General features: G+C 41.3%; 1 protein-coding gene and 1 pseudogene across 2 annotated transcripts in view; both read left to right on the top strand.

The window, feature by feature from the left end:
* The window catches only part of C9 (complement C9), a gene marked incomplete at its 5' end in the record, with an annotated part of 32,229 nt that extends 22,219 nt beyond the window's left edge, over nt 1–10,010 (top strand). Inside the window, 5 exons of the mRNA XM_079798192.1 lie at nt 268–508; nt 2,073–2,198; nt 3,867–4,045; nt 8,772–9,000; nt 9,409–10,010. Coding sequence (XP_079654318.1) covers nt 268–508; nt 2,073–2,198; nt 3,867–4,045; nt 8,772–9,000; nt 9,409–9,431 — 798 coding nt within the window. The 3' untranslated portion in view covers nt 9,432–10,010. The remainder of the gene's footprint in view (nt 1–267; nt 509–2,072; nt 2,199–3,866; nt 4,046–8,771; nt 9,001–9,408) is intronic.
* Nucleotides 10,011–10,479: 469 nt separating this feature from the next.
* Nucleotides 10,480–11,006, top strand: LOC307111357 (protein archease-like; annotated as a pseudogene). The gene has a single exon. The product of its transcript is annotated as a protein archease-like (transcript).
* The last annotated feature ends 4,883 nt before the right edge of the window (nt 11,007–15,889 follow it).

The raw sequence follows: 15,889 nt of genomic DNA on the forward strand, positions 1-15,889 counted from the left end.
AAGAAACTATCGAACAGTTCTCCAAAGTGGTTACACCATTTTCCACTCCTACCACCAATGTATGAGAGGGTGCTAGCTGCTACACATCTTCACCAACACTTGGTATTAATCATATTTTAAGGTTGCCATTCTACTGGGTTAAAGTGATATCTTATAGTCACTGATTAAAAAAATGTATTGCCTGGGGAAGTTTCAAATTTTGTGACTTCTAAATTTGAAATAATGGTGGCAAAACTCACATTTATTGTCTTCTGCTCCACAAAAAAGGGAAAAATGTTTATGCATGTGAAAGGAGAAGTTGCCCTGGGAAGATTTGTGATGAGAAACCGGGACATCGTGCTGACATCAACTTTCTTGGATGATTTAAAAAATCTGCCAACTACCTATGAAAAGGGGGAATATTTTGCCTTTTTGGAAACCTATGGAACTCACTACAGTCATTCTGGGTCTCTAGGAGGATTTTATGAACTAATATATGTTTTGGATAAAGCTTCCATGGAAAAATACGGTATACCTAGAAATAGAGCTCTAACTTCCAATAATGTTTTCTTCCTATTGCTGACCTCTGTCAGTGGTTATAGGCTTTAGAATAGAGTTATGTAACCTGCTTCCTTGAGAGGACACTCTCCCTGCCCTTCGACACCTAAGACCCTGTCAAACAGCAAACTGACTTCAAACAAGATGCCTTGATCATGCACTAGTCAGCAGAAGAAATTGCATTGCAATTTAATGTTATTGGTAATGCTGCTTTAAGTGAAGATCTATATGAAAGGTGAAAGAAAGTACAAGAGACATAATTTACACAACCTATTTCTTATTCAGTAGCCTGGTTAATTATATGTATGATAATTATAGTCAAAGTATTCTTCCGCATTGTAAGGGAAATATGGATCTAAATTTTCTCTTAGGGAAAAGGGAGGAAGCAATGTTAACATCACATAAGTCTAACATCTTAAAGCAAAGGTGGAAAATTAGTTCTGCCTGTATGATAATAATTGTAATCATTTGGTGGTAGTTGAATTGAGTCCATGTTGAGTAGGTTTCTGATCACACTTGAAATCATAGAAAGAAGGCCATGATTGACCATCAGTGTTTGCCATGTGTACAGGTTAGGCCTCTGTGCTACATAATTGCCAGCCTAGCCTAAAGGCTTTTATATAAATCTTTTAAGAATAAAATAGATGCAAAGGGACTATGTTAATAAGCTTTAATAATTAATTTTATAATTATGGCAAGTTATAATATTTCTTGAAGAGGTGATAGATGCCTGCATATTTCCTCTCTCTGCCCTAAAAATTGGGGGGAGTGTCTCTGAGGAAGGGAAGTATTACCAAAAATCACTTCCGTGGCTCCTTCCCTGTAGCCTGTGGCAGTGTCAGGTGAAGAATGGGATGCACCTATGATAGTAAAGCCTGGCTATCTGTGATAGTGTCCACACCGTTGGTAAACACGCTGTGAGTGAAATAAACATGACCCGGCCAGAACCAGTTGCTCCTAGTGCCTCAGTCTAGTTTGGGCAGGTAGAAGAAGCCTACCTGGGGCAGTAGAATAGGAGATGGCTTTGCTGATACTGCCTCACAGATGCTGACGCCTGCAAGATAGTCTCTGAGCCCTGCCTGGTAAGCTATACTTGGGAGATGAGCTATACTTGATATCACTGGGAGATGAGCACAAGAGGACTGCATTTTGAGTAAATTGAAAATCAAAAGAGAAAGGCTCAGCAGCAGTGATCAAAACACAAGGAACCCTTGTGGCTAAGAGTTTTGGGGTGAAAAAAACTCCAAGGGCTGAACTCTAATCTTAGAACTATAACCACCCTAGTATGACCTATATCCTTTTTAAATGAGGGGTGAATGTATATGTATTTTTTGCCATTAATTTGATAAGCAAAGTCAAAAGGAGCCCATTAGATGCAAATACGAGGATGAAGCAGGACAGATAAGACCTTGCGTTTGCATTCAGTAATAGTGTCTAGGAATCCAAGCATGTTTTTTATAAAAGAGCAAAATTGGAATTTATATATGATATTGAAAGATAGTATCTAATAATTTTCAACTCAATACATTACACAGGTGTTGAACTAAAGGATGTGAAGAAATGCCTCGGGTTTAATTTGGACTTATCTGCGAATTTTGGAGTTGAATTCAAAGGAAGTCTTAATAAAGATGATTGTGTAAAGAGGGTTGGTGGTAAAGGAGGTAAGTATGGTCTAACTTATTAGGTCAAAAAAAGGCGGGGGGGGCGGGGGGCAGAGGGTCATGTCAGTGAGCACTGCCCAGTCACTAGGAGCCCTCTTATTATCTACCCTTCTTATACACACAAAAAAAAAAAAAAAAAAAAAAACACCACACCTAGAAGTGCTTAAAAACTATTTTATCTTTACAGTATTTTCAAAACTGTTATAAACACAAGCAACCCACGGAGGTGTACTCATTGGTGTCACCATTGTGCAGGCTGTGCAGTGCGCAGCTCTAGGGGGCGCCATTCACACTGTAGTCATTACAGATTTGTGTGTTTACGATGGCAATGGCAGAAGAATATCTTGAGAAAAAATTTTCTTTTCTTCCTCTACTTTTCAGAAAGTTTCTGAATGGACTATTGATAGTACTGTATGTGTCCATTAAGAAAGGAAAAGACCAAACTCTCTCTAAGTCAACTTTCCATCCGATTTGAAATCCCTAATTCACCTTCACTCAATTGGTCAAGGGGTAGAAACTTACAGTTATAAGATAGTACTGGGCGGGCGGGGTTGGGGGGAAGGATAATGCACAACCCAGTGACCATATACAGTTAACATTGCTGTATGGTATATTTGAAAGTTACTAAGAGAGTAGATCCTAAAAGTTCTCATCATAAGAAAAAAATATTTTTATAACTATATGACATGATATGAGTTAAATTTATTATGGTAATTTATGTCAATTATATCTCAATAAAGCTGAGAAGAGAAATCCCTGATCTATCCTTAACATAAATCATTGCATAACCATTTTAAATATATAAATATCTTTAGCATAAAAACTACTTCTATTGTTAATCTTTAACAGATTTTCAAGCATGAGGCAGTGCTGAAATTCTCAATTTTTACTCTAATCAGAAATACAAAGCTTGGGACTCACCCTTAATGATGATAGAGAAGCAGAAAAGAGGAAAGCCTGATATCTGTTAAAGCATAGCAACCACTAACATGTGGCCATGATTGGAAGCCACTGATGAACTAAAAAGAAAGCTGAACTTGACACCAAATGTCACCATTTTCATATTTGGCCCTTAAGCTAAGTACAAAATTTGGGACTAGTCACTCCAACTCCCTGAGTCTCAGTTTTCTCATCCATAAAAATGTGGAAGGATAAAAATCATCTTAACATTTTTTTCTGGTTCAAAAAATCCACAAATCTAAAAGATTCACAAAAGTTTGTAAAAAGAGGTTTAGCCTGGTAAGAGAAACCATGTGGGTAGGAATTTGGAATAGAAAGAAATTTTGCTTTTCGCTTTATTCTTTTTTGAACCCTTTGATTTCTTTTATAATATTAAAATCGTTCAAAGAAAACCAACATGACAGATGATTATAAAGGTAAGCCTGCAACAAAAAAAATATAGTACATTTCAAGTTGTGTTTAATTCCCGCTTGTGCTTGAATTACCAACATATCTCAATCATGCTATCATTTTTTTTAAAAAAGATGATTGACCTCTACAATTAGCTACTAATAAAAATTGCCCCTGGATATTTGGTGTGGAAAAGTTAATAATATTTATAGGTAAAATTCAATGAATATATTAGACTATACAAAAGGGGTTCAGTAAATGTTTATCAATTATCACAGAGTTAAAAATGCTTGACTTACATCCGCTTTCTCTCCTCAGTAAACGTCACCAGGGATGGCATCATAGATGATGTTATTTCACTCATAAGAGGAGGAACCAAAAAATACGCAGCTCAACTGAAAGAGAAGCTTCTCAGAGGAGCCAAAACGGTGGATGTGACGGACTTTGTGAACTGGGCGTCTTCCTTAAGTGATGCTCCAGTGCTCACCAACGAAAAGGTGAGGAAGGTGTCTTTTCAGATAGAGGATTTTGTCATCCTCCTATTAGCGGTCACTGCTGGTTCAGATGACCAGTTAATTTAATCTGAAAGAGATGTGAGCATTCAAATGCACTCCCATCTCGTCCCAGGGAAGAAGCATGGCGTGGAAGAAAGGCACAGAGGGTGGCATGAGACCAACCCAGGCTGAGTTTTGGTCTCTGTTCCTCAGGAGATGGGTACTCTTTTCTGACTTCTGCAACACGAAATTCTCCAGGGCTCCAGGGTTATTTTAAGGATTCAATAAGACTGCAGGTACAGCCTACAGCATAGACTGGCACAGAAGAGGTGCTCGGGAACCATTAGTGCCCTTCCATCTGCCCCTGGTTGTCCTTGCCTGTGGGAGGCATCACACCGCCACTCCCTGTTCATTCAGGGCCTTGGTGAAAGGGAAGTGTATAAGGTCCCCTTTATGAGAACTCGGGAGATAGTACTCTGTAATCTCTATTTCAAGGGTCATTTTGTTTCTCTGAGGAATCAGGTAAGTTTTCCTGAATGCACGTGACCATTACATTCAGCTGTCTTACTGAATGCGCTGGGAAATAGTACCAAATTGGGGACCCGCCTCGTGCAAATGGGTGGATTCTCCTGAATTTTGTGCTTTTGTGTTGCTTTTACCTTCATCTTGCCTTTTCTGTTCTCAGTTCCCCTTTTTTCATTTCCCCTCAATCACTCTTATCCCCCCACATGTCAAGCTATATTAAGCTGTTTCTGGGAGAAGATAGGTAATCATGAACCACTTAGCCTACGATTTTTGTTAGATTGTGTGACTTACTAGCAGCGATGCACCAATTGTCAAGGAACATCAGTGTTTTAAAGAGCTGTAGTAGCAGTGCTCTGTGTTCTAGTCCTTACAGTCCTAACAACATAGTGAAAATCATTCCTGACTCTCTCGTATAGCGACAAAGATAACACTCATTCTATCAACAAACTACATTTAGCACATATAATTTAATTAGTTTGGAAGCCTATAAATCTAAATACTTAATATTATAATCCTATCTAATAAAGAGGGAATATGCTAATTGACCCTCACACGATGGCAGTGCCCACAGCCAATAAGGAGGGAATATGCTAATTGACTGCCCTGCCCTCAAAGATGGCCGTGCCCATAGCCACAAGTTGGTGGCGCCCAGTCCCCTCAGCCCCGCTTGGGCGGCAGGTGTGTGGCAAGTAGTCCCTCAATCCCCTCAACCCCCCAACCGCCCAGGGCTGGCCCGAGGCACAGGCAAGCCTCAGATGACGGCTGCCCAGCCACCCAGGGCTGGCCCGAGGCACAGGCAAGCCTTGGATGGCAGCTGCTCAGCTGCCCAGGACCGCCCGAGGCTCAGGTAACCAGGGCTGGCCGAGGCTTGCGCTGCTGACAGTGGCAGCAGCAGAGGTGTGATGGGGCATCGCCTTCCCCTGATCTCTGAGTCGCCTCCCACCCCTGAGGGCTCCCGCACTGTGAGAGGGGGCAGGCTGAGCTGAGGGACCTCCCCCTCCAGTGCATGAATTTTCATGCACTGGGCCTCTAATATTAATATCCTCTCTAATAAAATGGTAATATGCAAATTAACCATCACTCCGCTACATAAGCCACGCCCACCAGCCAAGCCACGCCCACCAGCCAATCAAGGCGAGTATGCAAATTAACCCCATCCAAGATGGCTACATCCAAAGAGAGCAAGGTTTCCCAGGTAACAGAGCAAGCCAAGCTTTCCATAGCCATTGCAGGCCTAAGCCTCCACTCAAGCTACAAAGTTTCAATTATAGAAGGTAAACAAATTCAAACAAATGGCGGCAGAATGGAGCTTGAGAGAGCAGGCTAGGGTTGCCGGCGGCAACAGGGGAAGCAAAGCTTTCCGCACACCCTGGCCGGGCTTACCCGCTTAAGGCTACAAAGTTTCAATTGCAGAAGGTGAATTAACTGCCACACAAATGGCTGCCGGCCTTGGAGGGAGCCCCAGGCTTGGCTCCGCTCCAGGCTACAAAGTTTCAATTGTAGAAGGAAAATAAATTCCAGATACCAGGGCCTCCACTTGGGTTGCCAGGGGGCGTGGCCGGCCTGCAAACCACCACAGGCCCCTCGCTCAGGCTGCCCCATGCCCCAAGGGAACCCCACCCTGATCCGGGACACCCTTCAGGGCAAACCAGCTGGCCCCCACCCCTGTACCATGCCTCTATCCTATCTAATAAAAGAGTAATATACAGATTGATCATCACTGCAACACACAATATAGCTGCCCCCATGTGGTCAAAGATCCTGCCCCCATGTGGACACAAGATGGCCACCACAAGATGGCCAGCAGGAGAGAGCAGTTGGGAGGCACCCGGCCTGCAAGGGAGGGCAGTTGAGAGGGACCAGGCTTGCAAGGGAGGACAGTTGGAGGCGATAAACCCTGCAGGGGAGGGCAGTTAGGGGTGACCAGGCTGGCAGAGGAGGGAAGTTGGGGGCAAACAGGCTGGCAGGGGAGCAGTTAAGCATCAACCAGGCTGGCAGCAGAGTGGTTAGGGGGTGATCAGGCTGGCAGGCAGAAGTGGTTAGGGGCAATCAGGAAGGCAGGCAGGCAAGCAGTTAGGAGCCAGCAGTCATGGATTGTGAGAGGGATGTCTGACTGCCCGTTTAGGCCTGATCCTGGTGGGATCGGGCCTAAACGGGCAGTCAGACATCCCTCCAGGAGTCCCAGATTGGAGAGGGTACAGGCTGGGCTGAGGGACAACCCCCCGCCGTGCACGAATTTCGTGCACCGGGCTTCTAGTAATAATATAATACTTTATGTTATAATAACCTAAATACTTACTGTTAAACTATATTGTCATTTTTTTTTTTGCATTTTAGCAAATTTTATGATAGATTACATCCACTGAAAATACATCTATCTGCAAATGACAGAAAGATAGAGTTAGCTAGGATAGGAGAAAAGTTAGAACTGTTCCCTTACTTAACAGAAGGCCAGTGTTCATCAGAAAAAGGTGTGGCTCTTCAGGAAAACTTCAAAAAGTACATTTTAATTGTTTTTTGTCTTCTTGTGGGATTTTTGACTCCAGGATTTGAGGTTCCTCTGAAACTGCTGTCATTACATGTCCTTCTTCTTTATCTCTTTGAACACTGTATATGCATTTCATCCAAATTGTATTTTCTCCATGGCGCTCACATCCTGTATCTTAGATTATCTGGCCTCGACTTTCCTTTGAAGGGTAAAACAAGGTGAATTTCATTTCTTAAGAATCAAAATAACTCCACCACATGCTTAGGCTGTTGGTGCCAATGTAGCCAGGTTAGGAAGTGGTTTCTTTTCTTCCAAATATACATGACATAGTTGAAATCCATATCGTACGCACTAATCGTGAATGGTGTGCTGGCAGACAGTCGTGTTGATTTTGTAGAAGCTCTTAGTATGTTCTGGATATGAGACTATTCACTTAAAAGTGTTCTAAATGTCTTCTTTCACTTGAGGACTTTCACTCTTTAATGGTATTTTCGATAACCAATTTCCTCTTTTTGACTTTTTATTTTGAAATGATTTTAGACTTACTATAAACATGCACAAATAATACAGCCAGTAAAATTGCAAAGATAGCACAGAGTTCACATAGACCCTAAGCCCAGAACCCCTGCTATTAACAATTTAGCTAACCACAGTACCATTATCAAAATCAGAAAAGTCGCATTGACTACATCACAGGCCTTATGTAGATTTCACTAGTTTTCCCCTAAGGTCCTTTTTTCTGGTCAAGGTTCCAATTAGGTTCCCAGGTTTCATTTAGTGGTCATGTCCCCTTAGACTCCTCCAATCTGTGACAAGTCCTCAGATTTTTCTTGTCTTTTACGACCTTGACACTTGTGATGAGTATTGGTCACTTGTGTCAAATGTCTCTCAATTTAGGCTTAAAGTAGATTGAGATTGTGCATTTTGGGCAAGAATACCACAAGAGTGATATTATGGGGCATTAGTGGGGGGATTAACCAAGGTAGTTGTATGCATATATGCATAGCCCATGGACACAGACAATAGTGTGGTGAAGGCCTGGGGGAGTGCAAGATGGAGGGAGTCACTGGGGGGAAAGGAAGGGGAACATTTCTAATACTTTCAACGATAAATATAAATTTTTTAAAACATGATATTGTGTCCTCAGTGCATCGTATCAGGAATTATGATTTTCCTTTTTTTTATATAGTTAAATGCGTATTTCTTTTCATTACAGATAGTGCTTTTGTGTCCTATTTAAATTTGTTCTCTACCTCAAGGTCTTAAAGATGGCCTCCCATATATTACCTTCCAGAAGCTTTATTGTTTTGCTTTAATATTTCCATCTATAACAAATCCAGAGTTGTTCTTTGTGTGTGGTATAAGTTAGAAGGTCACTTTTTAAAAAATTTCTCTGTGAATATTTTCTTATCCTAGAACATTTTATATTGATGTCCATCCTTTATAGCACATATCAAAGTTTTCATTTAAATCTACCTGGATGATTATTTTAATATCAGTCCCCTTACTTCCAAAATGTCATTTTCATGAACAGAGAGATCATGACTCATTTTAGTCACTTATATCCTCCTAAAGGCTAACATCATATCTGGCAATAATAACCCTTTAAAAAATCCTTTTTTACTAATTAATTAGTTAATTAATACTCCAGTGAAGAATGTTACAAGCTCCATCAGTAGAAAAATACCTAAAATTAAATGTTCTGCTTCCTTGCAGCTGTCTCCTATACATAACCTGATTCCACTGAAAATGAGACATGCACACCTAAAGAAAGAAAATCTGGAAAGAGCCATTGATGATTATGTCAATGAATACAGCACACGCAAATGCCACACATGCCAGAATGGGGGCACTGTGCTTCTGCTGGACGGAAAATGTGTGTGTTCCTGCCCAATCACAGCCGAGGGAATTGCCTGTGAAGTCAGTAAACAAATAACTCCTCCAGGTGAGAACAAATTATTTAATATCATTAGGAACATGAATATGTATTTGGGGGTTATTTAACTTGAAAATCCTGTCTCTCACCTATCTTAAGTGTCAACCTGATGCTTTGTAATCCAAAAAGCATTTGCATTCTCCCAAATTCCATGCTATTGGGACGAAGGACCTCTATTTTCTACCTACTTGTCTCTTCCATCACTAGTCACCCTGACTCTTCCTACAGAAGGTGAACATCCCCTCTAGGATGGAAATGTGTCTTGTATCTTCAACTTCATTCTGATCCCAGCACCTAGACAGAATCTGGCACATCGTGGTATAATGTGTTGAGGGGATGAATACATAGATGGGTGAGTGAACCCAAAGTTGAAGTCCTAGTAATCATTAAGATTTGATATTTCTTTGTTTTCTCTAGAATTGAAACTGGAAAAGAAATAAAGTTGTCGGCTTCCTTGGGATCACATGGAAGGGAAAACACCAGGAACACTAGGACTTACCATTGATGATGCTGCCCATGGAGTTAGTCCTTGATGCCAAATGAAAAGCAACACTCTTCATGAGAATTCTACCAACCTCCCAAGTCGCCTCTCTTGGGTCCATGATGCTTCTTTTCCTCCTTAAACTCCTAGGATGTTTCTTTTTTCTTTTTTTCCCCCCCTTAATGAGGAGAGTCAGCAGTGAAATAGGCCAGGACTGCTTTCTCCTTCAGGCAATACCAATATCTTCCTAACAAATAAAAATTAAATTAAAAAGAGAATATTGGTTAGAAAGACTAAAGTAATTGCCAAAGTGCTTCGTATAACTAATATATTCTGCTACTTCCGCTACCACAAGTCTGTACCATGCAGTTTCATCCCTGTTGGTCTTTTTTGGTTATTCGTTGATATGTTCGTGCATTCAATAATTCAGCAAATCCTTACTGAGCACCTAGCACAGGCACAGCACTCTACTGGTCAGTCTTAGCTCTCCAGTGTTAAACATGTCCACAGGGAAAAGCCTATTGTATTTGTAACAAAAAGCTACTAGATGCAATTATGTGAAATTGTCTCTATTGGATCATATTTTACCATAAAAAAAAGAGAGAGTGAGAGAAATAAAAACAGCAATTCATATGATCCAACTTAATAGCTACCTTTATGAGTTGTATAAGGTAAGGCTATGCATAAGAAACTGATTAAGGGAGCCGGCTATACCATCTTATCCATTAGCTAGCATGGTAGTTAAGGCCTGAGATCTTTGAAAAGATCTGAAAACTCAAGAAAGAAAGAGAGAGAGTGAGTGAGAGAGAGAGAGAGAGAGAGAGGAAGGGCGGGGGAAGGAAAGAAAGAGAAGAAAGGCTCAAAGTACAAATAGAAAAAATTCAAAATCAAAGTTAATAAATGTTTAATTAAACATCAACAACATGTATCATATCAACTCCATTAATTATCATTCTTATTAATCAACATTTCATGCATTTATAAATAAATTTAAGTTAGGGAAGGGCGGAAGTAGAATGTCCAAGGCTGCAGTCATGGTGCAGGAAGAGGAATATATTCTGCACTACAATTTGAATGAGAAGCAGAAGGCAACCAAGGCCAAGTATCCTCCAGTCAATGGGAAGTACGAGTATTTGGATCATACAGCGGCTGTCCAGTTACTTGCCTGGGGAGATACTCCGGAGGAAGCTTTCGAGCAATGTGCAATGGCCATGTTTTGCTACATGACAGATATGAACACGGTGGAGCCCCTCCAAGCAATAGAAGTAGAAACACAGGGAGATGAGTTACAGTCTCTTCTGTCTCACTTTTTGGACAAGTTGCTTTATTAGTTCAGTGCTGATGAATTCTTCATACCCGGGAAGTGAAAGTACTTAGTCTTGATCAAGTAAATTTCAAATTACGGTCAATTGGGTGAGGAGAATTCTCATTGTCCAAGCATCCTCAGGGAACTAGAGTCAAGGCAATAACATATTCAGCCATGCAGGTCTATCCTGAAGAGAAGCCAGAACTTTTTGTAATCATTGACATTTAAGATAAAGAAAAAACTCCTATGAAGAACTGGTTTTTTTCTCTTTCTTTTGAGAAGATACCACAATATAAATTCTACAGTCTCTGGTGATCTATGATGGTTTGCAGAACAGAAATTTTTGACTTAAAGTATGACTTTCCCACAAATGGAAAATCAAGGCATAGCCTTCTTCTGTACTCACCAGATATTCAAATGTTAAAGAATTCTTCAGATGGCAAAAAAAAAAAAAAAAAAAAAAAAAAAGTTAGTTTTTCTCAGTTTGTGGAAATTCTCAAGGATGCACATGATTGCTGAGAAGTCACAGTAAATAAACTACTTCTTGGCAAATAAATTAAAAAGCAAAATTTTAAAAAATATTCAAGTTTTTTAACAACAAAGATGGAATGCATTTTATTTTTTTAATTCATTATTTTATTTTTTATTGAATTTATTGGGGTGACCCTGCTTAACAAAATTATGCAGGTTTCAGGTGCACAATTCTACAGCACATTATCTGTACTGTGTGGCTGTTTTGTGTGGCTGCCTGTTAGGTTCAGTCACAGAAAAGAGCCTCTGGCTATCCTCCACAGGGTGGGGCCAGAGGGAGGACAGAGGGTGGAGCTATTGCTTTCCCCCAGGCTGATGCCGCACTGTGGGGAGTGCTCCACCCAAAAAGAGGGCATCTGCCCTGTGGTAGAATGACAGCACAGGGATCCTGTCCCTTCAGCTGCCTTTCCAGAGCCACAAACCCCAGACTCTCCCCATGTGGTTCTAGGCCACTTCGCCCTCCCTCTTCCAGAGCCCAGGGTGAGTGGATGCAATTGAAATTTTGTATGTTGGCCCTTTAAGAGGGTGCCTGTGTCTCCAGTGGACTCCTGCCTCTCCCTGGCAAAGAGAAACCCCGCTGCTATTCACACCCAGAGGTTATGTGGGTGCCTCTTCCCAGCTCTGGTGCTCAGGGCAGGGGAGCCAGCTTCAGATTTAGACCCCACACTTCTAAGGGGGAACACCCTGAAGCTGATATATCCATCCAGAACCTCCGCTGCCACCTTTAGGAGCGAGACCAGCCTTTTTCGAAACTCCACCCTTCCTACCAGTTTTTTCGTTTGTTTTCTTTTAATATATTCTATTGATTTCAGAGGGGAAGGGAGAGGGAGAGAGAGATAGAAACATCAGTGATGAGAGAGAATCATTGATCAGCTGCCTCCTGCATGTCCCTTACTGGGGATTGAGCCAGCAATCCGGGCATGTGCCCTGACCGGAATCGAACCCTGGCCTCCTGGTTCATAGGTTGATGCTCAACAACTGAACCACACTGACTGGACCCTACCAGTCTTGATGTGACTTCTTCTATAAATCTTTGGTTATAAGACTTCTCTTCAGCTAGTCTTCAGTTGATTATTCAGGATGATTAATCTAAAATTTATTTGTAATTTGAGTTCAATCCTGGGAAGAGGTGAGCATAGCTTTCATCTACACACCTCCATCTTGGATCTCCTATGGGGTGCATTTTAGTATATTGGGTCTGATATAGAAATGGTACTCTAAAAATAAAGGCACTCTGCCCTTTAGAGTATAAAATAGCTTTGGAAGCTCACAAGAATTCCCTGCCCTCCAAAACCTAAGTGAATCAGGAAGAATGAAGGTGCTGAATGAATACAAACACTGAATCTGGTCTTAGACAAGTCACTGTGGAGAGAGTTTTTGACGTAGAGTGTCTGGATCAAGGGTTGTTGTCATAGTAACTACTGAGAGTCCCTTGAACCTCTGTCAGTTGTCAAACAACAAAAGAGCTGAGCCTCAACTGGATTCCCAGGGATCCGCTTAATGATTTATGTGAGTTTCTTCTACTGAAAAGAGGTCAAAAGTGTAGATTCACTATTGGCAGCAAGATCCTTTAACCTCCCTCAAAGCTGGCATCTCTGGTGATCATTTCCAGCAGGGTGCACCATTGAGACACCAAAAAATACAACAGGAAGCAGCTGATTCTCTGGACCTAAACTGAGGAAGTGTCACCAGAAATTGGGGCAGATGACCTTCTGGCTGCTGAGCCTTACATGGCTCATCCTGGACTGTGGTTGGGAGAAGCAGACTCCTGAGAAGGGAAGTCCAGCCCTTCACATGCTCTCAGCCATGGCACACCACAAATTCAAGGCAAGGGACACGTGAGGAAGAGTCCTCTGAAGTTCTGGCCATATATTCAGAACATTACACTGAACCCCATCTGTCAGCAAAAGAACCTGGAGAAGCTGGGCATCGTGTTCCCTTGGGCCTCATGGGAAAAGGACCTGTAGGGCATTGCTACATGTTTCCCTTTTGTACTTAACACTTATATTGTTTATTTATTCTACTAATCACATGATATGAAGAAAGCTAATAATTGTTTGAGGTATGGGTCTCCATCCTCACACTGGCTTCTCACTACTGTCTCAACACCCTTTGTGTGTGTGTGTGTGTGTGTGTGTGTGTGTGCAGTGGGACATTATACAACAGCCCATATAACAGCAGCTCCTGAGTTAGTTTCCCTATGGTAATTTATGAAAACAATACCAAATGTTGGATAAAAGACTATGTCAGCTTAGTTTATTTGAAAAGAAAATAAAACATTTCTCTCTCTCTCTCTCTCTCTCTCACACACACACACACACACACACACACACACACACACACACACAAATATTTCTCATGAGAAATATCCATCTTTCTGCCCCTCCACCCTTCAACTCCATGGTGGTTTATTACTCACCACCATGCTGACAGCTGTGAAATGGTTCAAGACAAGAGAATGATGAACTATTTAACAACAGACAAGTTATTAAACCACTAAGCCACAGGATAATAATATCTCCTTCACAGAATTATGTTGTGTCATTAAGACAATGCACACAATCACTTTGTCACCTAACAGACAAGCAATGAATGGTTAACTGTTACTATTGTTGTCATGCAAGGCTATTGGTAAAAATCCTTCCAAATGTGACTAACATTTGTGATACGAGAAGCCAAGGAGATTAAATCTGAAAATTGAAGAGAATGGCATATGGCATAGTGGTTTAGTACTCTCTGTAATAGTTAGTGGGTTTAGTGATCTTTTTAAAATATACATACCGTAATATGGCCAGCCACTGTGGCTCAGTGGTTGAGTGTCGACCTATGAACCAGAAGGTCATGGTTCCATTCCTGGTCAGGCCATAAGCCCTGGTTGAGGGCTTGATCCCCAGTGTGAGGTGTGCTGGAGGCAGCCAATCAATGATTCTCTCTCATCATTGATGTTTCTATCTCTCTCTCCCTCTTCCTTCCCTTCTGAAATTAATAAAAGTATATTTTTGAAATAATAACAAAATATACATAATATAAAATTTACCATTTTAACCATTTTTAAGTGTAGAGTTCAGTGGCATTAAATACTTCCTCATTGTTGTGCAACCATCCCCACCACTCATCTCCAGAATTGTCATCATCCCAACCTAAAACTCAATAGCAATTAAACAATAATTTGCCACTCCTTACTTCCCCAGCCCTGGTAACCACTATTCTACTTTCTGTCTCTATGAATTTGACTATTTGGCGTACCTCATATAAATGGAATCATGAAACATTTGTCCTTTAATTGTACTGAGTGTAATGTCTTCGAGCACATATCAGAATTTCATTACTTTTTTTTTAAATTGTTGAGAGATTTACAAATGTCTCCCCTTCCCATGGGAGAGGGCCCTTTTACCCCTCTCCACCCAGACCCTACCAGCCACCCCTCCCCCGCCCCAGGACTTCACCACCCTATAGTCCGTGTCCATGGGCTATGCTTATAAGTATACAAGTTCTTTGGTTGATCTCTCCTCGTCCCCCACCCCCACATGGACATATGTCAGTCTGTTCCATGCCTCCATGCTTCGGGTCTTATTTTGTTGGCCAATTCATGTTGTTCATTAGATTCCACAAGTAAGTGAGATCATGTGATATTTGTCTTTCTCAGATTGGCTTATTTCACTTAGCATAATAGTCTCCATGCTGTCCCAAAGGGTAGGAGATCTCTCTTTTTTACAGATGCATAGTATTCCCTGGTGTAAATGTGCCACAACATTTTTATCCACTCATCTACTAATAGGCCCGTGGGCTGTTTCCAAATCTTAGCTATTGTAAATTACACTGCCATGAACATAGGGGTGAATATATTTTTTCTGATTGGTGCTCTGGGGTTTTTAGGATATATTCCCAGAAGTGGGGTCAAATGGCAGTTTTATTTGAATTTTTTTTTTTTTTGAGGAAACTCCTCTGTTTTCCATAGTGGCTACACCAATCTGCATTCCCACCAGCAGTGAACTAGGGTTCCCTTTTCTCCACATCCACTTGTCATTTGTTGATGGTAGCCATTCTGACAGGTGTGGTGTGGTATCTCATTGTCATTTTAATTTGCATCTCTCTGATGATCAGTTACTTTGACCATTTTTTCATTGGCCTTCTGTATGTCTGCTTTGGAGAAGTGTCTATTGAGGTCCTCGGCTCCCCACCCCAACCCTTTTATTTTATTTTATTTTATTTATTTATTTATTTATTTATTTATTTATTTATTTATTTATTCATTCATTCATTCATTTTGCTGCTAAAAGCTTTATTGTTTCCATTTGGTCTAATGCATGGAAGAGGGCTCCAGGGTGGTTAAAAGAATGGCTAGCGGTTTTGGGGAGTGGCTCAGGCAAAAGCCGACACCAGGGGAATGCAGAGGGGGCCTCAAAGGCCTCTGGGCTCCAAAGGCTCCTGGTCGTGCTTGAGGGTGAGCATTTCCAAAAGATAATGACCCAGCCCAGCCTCGGGGCTGGCCAGCCTGTGGAGGTTAGTCAGGTGTCGCCCATATTTTTTTATGAGTTTCACCTCCTCACCCCGGAAGTGGTTCTCCAGGAAGTCACAGA

This window comes from Cnephaeus nilssonii (genome assembly GCF_951640355.1).
Source record: "Cnephaeus nilssonii genome assembly, chromosome: 2".
Lineage (NCBI taxonomy): Eukaryota > Metazoa > Chordata > Mammalia > Chiroptera > Vespertilionidae > Cnephaeus > Cnephaeus nilssonii.